The following is an 8,678-nucleotide window of genomic DNA, read 5'->3' as shown; positions in this document are numbered from 1 at the left end:
TCTGATCATTCACGTCTAAAGATGATGACCTCATCATGTCTCTTTCCATCCATCTCCAGGTCGGTATAATTGATGATGACATATTTGAAGAAGACGAGCACTTCTTTGTGCGTTTGCTGAATCTCCGTGTCGGCGACGCAGACGGCATGTTTGAGAGCGACGAGGTGGGAGCCACCCCCAAAGCTCGCCTGGTCGAGCCCCTGGTCGCCACGGTGACCATCTTGGATGACGACCACGCCGGTATCTTCACTTTCAGCGAGCGCATGGTGCGGGTGAGCGAGAGCGTCGGCACCATGGAGGTGACGGTGGTGCGCAACTCGGGCGCCCGCGGCACCGTCATCCTGCCGTACCACACCGAGTCAGGCACCGCCAAGGCCGGAGAAGACTACGAGGACGCCCAAGGAGAGCTGGAGTTCACCAACGACCAGACCACGTGAGTCAAGTACACTTTCCTACATTCTCCTACATGTCCAGAATGTGTGCAACCTTCATCTTCTGCAGCTGTTGGTGGCTCAAGGTCTTGCATTAGAAAGCATTAAAGCTCCACCAATCATTTTTTATATTCTAGTAATGGATAAAAATCACTTTGTGGAATGTAAAAGGTCTTGCCTGTAGTGATACAGCCTCACAGAATGATCATTGTAGTAACTGCATTAAATTCAGGTCTGATCTTTTCCCTCAGGTCTCCTTTTTAGCCTCTTTTATATATTTAGAGTCCAAAAGCTGAAAGGAGAGTGAGTTCTGGACACAAACACGACTCCAGTTGGATGATAATAACGCTCTATGTCTCCTGAATGTGTGAATGTGCGACTGTTTGCTGACATGTCAACGTGATGATATCTTAGAGTTTGGGTTTTGCAGGATGTGGTGGAGTTCTCTTGTCCCCTCATGGACTGAAAAACCTTTTATGACACTTTAATCATTCAGTTCCTCAACCTAAAGCATCTCAGTTGGTCTGGAAAGTCGAACTTTTCAGCCACGTCTGACCTGTGAGCGGTGCTGTTGTTGTTGTCGGACATAAACCTCATTGTTTCTGTCAGTGATTCTCGGCGTCCCCTTGGCGTCACAGTGTAAATATTACTGTATATTCTGAAATAGATCAAGTTCACTCAGATGATTCTTGTCTCTTTCCCTGAAAATTGTGAATATTTTGCAGCTCTTTAGCTTCCCTTTTTCCCTTTTGGGTGAGATGCTTGAAAGGGTAATTGTAGGATATCAAAACTACATTAATATTAATTAGCAAAACAAGCATCGACCTCTTTAACCCTACAATGCTTACGTTTTAAGGAAGGTCTGAACAGTAAACAGTTAGTGTACTGAGAGAGAATGATGGAGAGAAGTTTATGTTCCTGTCTTTGCCCTCTTCCTCATTATCTTGTTTTTGTCTCGTCACCCTTTACTCCTCTCTCCCATCCTCACCTTTATTCTTATTTATTCTCAACTTTTTTTTTTTCCTCCTCTCCACCTGTTCCAGCTCTCTCCTCCATCTCACGCTCTCTGTCTTCACCCCTGTGCTTTACCAGATGACAATACCATCTATTATTCATCGAGGCCGGCCTCGAGGAAGGCTCAGCACACTCATGCTGAATCCTCTCCAAGTGTGTGTGAAGAGCGAGAGTTTCTATCTCGTTATGTGTTTAAGTGTTTAAATGATAGTGTGTTCTGAACTAATTGCTAGTTTATTATAGTGTGAAAGTAATTTGCTTATTTAGCTGCAAATGACACTAGACCTCCTGTTGTGATGTATTTCTTCTGGAGTCTGTCATGAAAATACATTTGCAGTGTGAAAAATGGAGCTCCCTCAAATCTGGACTCAATTTACTACATTTATAATATTTGGCACGTAAGCTTTTATAATACATTCAAGCTTTAAAGGGCTAACACGTATAATAGTTGCATATGTTGTTTAAATACTGAAATCTATCTCTGATAATTTAATAAACAAACAAACTTTTTAATCTTCAACTCAGAGTTTCCTATTCATGCATGAGGTAAAATCTCACTAAAATGTAATTTTATGTTATAATCTGTGATAAATCCCTATAAAACGTGAATTTTTTCAATCAAGTATTCAGTTATGAGTCCTACATTAAGATTATTTTCTTTTATTGTGCATTATAAAAGTCTTGTAGAACACATAACACCAGATGATAAGCTGTCAATAACTTGGTGCGGACATCTCTCGATGTGTTTCTCTGTCTCAGAAGCTTTGCTGTATGTTTAAGCAGCACATGTGACAAACCAGAACGGACAGTTTCTTGTGTGATATTGATTTCCAGCAGCTCTAAGCTGATACAAACTGACAGGTTCATTGACTGACAGACACCTGAATGAGTTGAGACAGGGCTGATGATGGGTGAGTGAATGGACTTTTTTTCACAGTGTCAGCGCCACCGTAACACTGTTCTTAAGGGGGGAATTTATTCCAGTATGTTTTCCCAGTGGTTAACGATGGCCCAGTCAGAGTGTCTGAATGTCGCCCAAAGCCCCAAACCAGATACTCTACCTCGGAACATTTTTGCTGCTGAATTGACAAAGTTGTCTTCTTTTCCACGAGCTTCCTATTTCTGTCTTCTCCGACCCTTGTGGCCTTTCTCAGCTTTTATTTGACAACGCTCAATTCATTGATTACTGATGATGTGCTGACAAAACCTCTGAATCCAACTAAGGAAAAAAAAAGCTGTGACTGCAGTTCTTCCCAATTACAGCTCTCATTTGTAACCACTTACAGTCATGTCTGGTTGTGACATAACTGTGCAGTGACACAATATGAGATTAAGTTTCTCTGTTAGCACATTTAATTGTGTAGAAGACGTCAAAACAAAACAGGATTAAGGATGCAACACAATCTCTTTAAACCACTTTCCATGTAAGCAGAAAATACTGCAAACAAACACCTACTATCCTTAAAAGAAAATGTCATTTACATTTGGTCACAGATTTCTAAATGTTTGAACACTGTGCTAGCTTACTGCGAGCGCTGCACACTTGAGTTGTGTCTCAAATCACATACTTCTCTTAGTACACTTTCATGTAAGTACACTGTGTACACTATATATTACTAAAGTAGTGCGTGAATTTTGATAGGGTAGTGTTGTCTCAAATCAAACACGGCCGTTGTGCACTTACCGGAAATGACAATCGCAAATTAGCATTAGCTAACATTAGCATTCGCGTTATCGTTCGCACTATCAAATCATTACAGACTGCTAAATTAACCCAAAAACATACTGATGGCTTATATCTGACGACAGTATAGTGGTGCTTAGTGCTAAAAAACACATGTATAACTTACATTTGTATAATGTGGCGTTGTTCAACGTAATTACAACGTACTCTGCCACCATTTCCAATTTGAAAAGTGGTCCCTCCCCTTCCGCTACGTAGCCAAGATGGCGACCATTGAGAACGAGAAGTGTCCATAGTTCCACACTCAACTTTTTGACCGTTTTGAGTGCACCATCCGGGTTCTCACAGTTATACTTCTCAGTGTGAATGCACTTATGCACTCAAAATGTTAAGTGTAAGTACAGAAGTATGCGATTTGAGACACAGCATTGGATTAACGTTAGCTACTTTAGCTTAACAGGTGAGGTAACATTAATCTCACCAAAATATTGCATGACAGCATCCTGTGAGGGTCATATTAGTGTAACTCCTTAACTACAAACACAATAGAACTGCACATCTGGAGAAAAATCACTGTTTATTCTTTAAATAGAAGCTCAGAAAGTCCGACTCAGTGTCAGACTTGGAGCCGACTGTCAATCACAGCTGTCAATCATCCAACGCCCACACGGCAGACAGTCTTCAAATCTTATTAACAGTGCAATAATTTCCACAATGACCACCAGCATACTCATTCGATGGTCTGAATTTAGTGATTGAGACCATAATAACTCGTTGAAGAAAATGATTAACTTAGTATTTCTAGAGAGAAGTTGATGCTTTTTGAGTCAGTTGGAGCATCTAGTGTCCATTTTAAAGGGAACAAGAGGTATTTTCTCAACCTGGACGCTATTTTCCCATCATTTTGTGTCTAAGTGACTAATGGGGACAAAAATTCTTGAAATTGGTTGAGCATTGAGCGAGAGCACTTCAGCCAGCAGCCGTGAAACAGGCTGCAGTTTAATCCTCGGGGGCAATGGCACTCATCAATGTACGTCCACTTAAAGTGCTCATTTTTGCCACTGACAGTCTCCAGACTTGTCGATGTTACAACCCACAGGCAAAGAAAGTAATGACTACTGCAGTTTTACCACCTGCAGGCAATAAGTGTCTTCACTGTGAGAGAGTATGTAGCATGACCTGTTAGCTAAAAGTGCAATAAATCATTATTATTGAACCAAATAATAATAATAATGTATAGAAGTGAAACAATGGCTTGTGGCTATAAAGAGTTAAATTCATTTTTCTGGAGAAACTTTGAAGAGACCAAATATATATATATATATATATATATATATATATATATATATATATATTTTTTTAGTTCAGGAGCAAAATATGCTTCAGCAGCTGTGATACAAACGTCAATACAGCGTATAGCTTTTAGCACCGCTGCAGTTCTCCTGTCATGCTGTTTTATTATCATTCTATCTGCTCATCTTCACCTCATCTAATCATCTCCCACTTCTATTTCTGCCATTTTCACGCCACATCGCTCCCCAAGTCAGGGTGACCGGCCTTCTATTGCATCTATCCACCTCTCTCTCTCTCTCTCTCTCGTCCATCTTCTTTCGGGTTTTTTTTCACTTTCTATCTATCAATTCTTTACTTCACTGCTTTTCTGTTTCGCTCCCTCAGCTATTGTGCTCCTTCCTCTCATGTATTCACCCTTCGTCCTCCTTCATAAATCAATAGTTTGCTTCTTCCATCCTGTTTTCTTTGTCCTCAACGTCAATCATTTCCCTGCATGCTGCATTTTCTACTTCGACCATTTTTTTTTTGTATATCCTTCCTTTTTCCTCCTCTCCTCTTCTCTTCCTGTCTTTCATTTTCTCGACTCATCCGTCTCTGCCTGTTTTCAGCGTACAGTATGTTTTCCTCTGCTCTCGGTGACCTGGTTTCCGTGGTGACATTTCAGTTTGGCAGTCTTCAGAGATAATAAGAGGTCTTGTCATCTTCACTCCATCTTCACTTCCTCTCCTCTGATACTAAGCTTTCATTCATCGTACTTTGCAAACGTCTGTCATGATATAAAAGACCTTTTTTTTTCTTTTAATACTCTTGTCACTCCTTTTTCTTCTCTTTCTTTTTTTTTTTGATGTTAGCACCGTGGCCTTCCTGTTCTTTTCTTTTGTAACCCTGCACACAATACACATCACTGTCAAAACATTATTAGCATGTTTCATGTATTCAAATGAATTCAGTCACACATTCCTGAGCCTCGATAGTCGTGAAATGGTCTAAATGGTGCCAAAACCAGTAGATGTTTGTTAAACACATAGAACTGGTTTGTAATTCAGTGTAATAGGGGTGTGCCCGAATACAAATACATTATTCGGCAAAGCAGAAATAGTGTTTTTTTTTTACGAATATTTGTTTCATACAAATATTTTTAAAGACTCCAGTTTGAGACCCAGTTTGGGGACCTCCTTCGTAAGGTAGTTTATTCATAAACACTTATTGTAACACTTTAATTTTCCAAAATTAAAAATGTAATAAAAGCAAAAACAGGATTTTTAAGCTTCTTTCCACTTTTATTTGAATACAAATACAAATACAAATAATTTTGCTGCCTCAACAAATACAAATACAGATACAAATACAAATAGTGGGCTCTCTGCACATCAATACAGTGACATCATCAGGCTTTGTCTATGAGAGCCACAGACAGGGTAGCGAAGTCTGAAAGTTTTAAAAATTGGATGAATACTTTGTCGATTTTGGTCGTTTCAAGGGATTTATTGACAATAAGGAGAACAGAACAACACCAGCCTCATTTCTAGAGAGATAAAACCTCCAACAACACTGTATAATTATACGTCTCAACATCTGTGCTCAAATCTTTCATCACTTTTACTCTTTATTTCTCTACTTCCCTTTTTTTTTTCTTACTTTTCACCTTTGTTCCTCTGCTCCAGCCTTTGACTGAATTATTGATCCTTTGTCTGCTCTCTGCATCCGGCTCCCATCTGCTCTGATTTACACAGCAAGTGGTCCTGATCAGAGACAGCAGGAGGGAGACCACCATTTGGGCATCTCTATACTGTGTGTGTATGTATGTGTGTGTGTGTGTGTGTGCACATGCTTATGTTCATCGGGCTTGAGGTTTGCTGTGACCAGCCCCATCAATAACAAGTGCAACCTGTGGTGGAGGCCCTCTGAGCGCTGCATTACCTATTGATGAAATGCTTTACTTCATTTGTGTGCCTGCAACTGACAGCCTGTGTGTGTGTGTGTGTGTGTGTGTGTGTGTGTGTGTGTGTGTGCAGTCAGACTCTCCGGGTGATGATCATTGATGATGAAGAGTATGAGAAACACGAGAACTTCTTCATTGTCTTGGAGGAGCCACGCTGGTTAAAGAGAGGAATCTCAGGTATGTGTGAACACGTCGCTCTCATAACCTTTCACTGCTTAATTAGCTCCAGAAAAATCCAAACTAATTCTTATTCTTGTGCTTGTTTCTGCGTTTCTAGTTTTTTTTTTCGGTGTTCCTTTTTCTTTTGTCTTTTATTTGTTTAGTTTTTCAGCCACTTCAGTGACCCACTTTGCCCACAGCGATCAATAAAGTTTCATTTTATCTCAGACACACACACAACTACACAACGCCCCCCCCCACACCTTCATCTATTACCTGTAACCACAACAGCACACGGACCGAATCGCCACATTTTCTCTTTGAAACGTGGTACGAGAGAGAAAGACGGGAGGAGAGAAAGGAGTGTTTATTTGAATTTCAGAAGATTTTCTCACAAGTCAGACACACGCCCGACACGCACTCGCCCTGTTTTTGTTAATGTAAATACTAAAACAGGAAGGGTTGAACAGAAAGTGATGATTTGTTTGTCTTCTTGTCTTCTTCACAGCTCTGCTGCTCAACCAAGGTAAGACCATCTCATTATTCCTTCTACTTTAAACTGCAGCTCCGAGCTTGATTTGATTGGTCATGCGTGATCCGTTGATGAGGAACCCAACAATTAAAACTGCTTCACATTTTCCCACAGTCAATTACTGATAATATTTAATCTATAATGATTCAAAGAAGCAGTTGCCTGACTCAGTGCTCAGTCATACTCTTTTCTCTGCTGGCGTCCTGTTGATTTCACCATTTTACCAGAAAAAAAGAAATAAAAACATTGATATCAAATATCACACACTACACTCCCGCACAGCAGCACAGCAGTCTGCTCCTTAACATGCACAACATGCTGATAAAAACATGTTTACACAGGTTTGATGTCTTGCTGTTTTGCCTCAGTTTCACTGTGATCACACAGGAACAGGTTGCTCATTCAGACTTCAGATTTTTATTAATCTTGGCCTTATTTATGTAGTTTTGGTCATAATTTCTATCAGTAATAACAACAATGATCCTATTAAGTTGATAGCTGAGTTCTGGGAAATGGATGACATCACTGAAAAGAGGTCTGATGGGAAGTGACATGAAGTTATTGATAATGACAGCAGGAAGTGAATTCATTCATTTGAAAGATAAACATTAACATCCATTGAACAGACGTTATTTGTTGTTACTGACAAAATATTCCGAATCACTTTAACTTCCTATTTTTCAGATGCGGCGCCATTTAAATAAAATAAACTTTCATTTGCAGTAAATTTAAATAAAAGACACAATTTATTTTACTTGCAGTTGTTTTTTTTCCCTGCAGCTACTCTTTTTTATTTTTTCTTTCTTCCCAGCCAGGACATTGTTTACTCCGTCCCTCATTATAATAGCCCGGCTCACATTTCTGGCATCTCGTTTAGCCTTGCTTGGGGGGAGAGATGAGTGTTTGTCTGTTTATATGTGGATCACAGTAGAACTGGTTTCTTTGAATGTCACAGCGCAGTATAATAGAGCAGTTAGGAAATAAACGTTAACAAATGAGTGGACAAATGAGCGCTCCACACCCTGGACTTGTCTTGTGTGCTGACGCAGATATTTCATTGTGCTTCTGGCAACTAAATGAGAGCAGCTTATAAAAGGAGCTTTATCACGTATATCATATTATACTCCATGTTATATCGCTTTTTATGACTCATTTGCAGCCACAGTGTGTAGGAGGCGAACGAGAGAGTGAATGGGGTAACTTGAAAACTTGATTTATCTGTTTATTTGGGAATTGTCATGTTCTATAGAGAAGATAATAGTCGCACAGGGTAATATAAAATGCAATTACATGTCAAATCTCGATCTAATTGTCCTGCAAAGGAGAGGAATGCCTCATAACTGACAACCCATTCATTTGAGTTCAAGTGACTTTTGAGCAGGAAGTCGTCTGAGCTCAAAAGTGACAAATTAAAATATACAAATTAAATAAAAAATGTCCAAACAGCAGCCAACAATATGCTGAAACTGCAGCCAAAACTTTTTGTCACCGCCTTAGTGCCCGCTTAAAAAAAAAGAAGATTAATTTGATTGTACGTAGGTCACTGACATGACATTTCATCATTTTTGTGCAATGAAGTCTGTCAGACTCTCCAAAATTATAAATGCCTCTCGCTGCCAGTTG

The 8,678-nt window shown here is 39.7% G+C and overlaps 1 protein-coding gene across 6 annotated transcripts in view; it reads left to right on the top strand.

The window, feature by feature from the left end:
* slc8a2b (solute carrier family 8 member 2b) overlaps positions 1–8,678 on the top strand; it is a 180,059-nt gene that overhangs the window by 159,559 nt on the left and 11,822 nt on the right. For all 6 annotated transcript variants that reach the window (XM_044353318.1, XM_044353321.1, XM_044353319.1 and 3 more), the window contains 3 exons: positions 60–433; positions 6,438–6,541; positions 7,032–7,049. In XM_044353318.1, the coding sequence (XP_044209253.1) occupies positions 60–433; positions 6,438–6,541; positions 7,032–7,049 (496 nt within the window). The remainder of the gene's footprint in view (positions 1–59; positions 434–6,437; positions 6,542–7,031; positions 7,050–8,678) is intronic.

Source organism: Thunnus albacares, chromosome 6 (genome assembly GCF_914725855.1).
Source record: "Thunnus albacares chromosome 6, fThuAlb1.1, whole genome shotgun sequence".
Taxonomy (NCBI): Eukaryota; Metazoa; Chordata; class Actinopteri; order Scombriformes; family Scombridae; genus Thunnus; species Thunnus albacares.
Note: the sequence above shows the minus strand (reverse complement) of the source record. Positions and strands in the feature narration are given on the sequence as shown.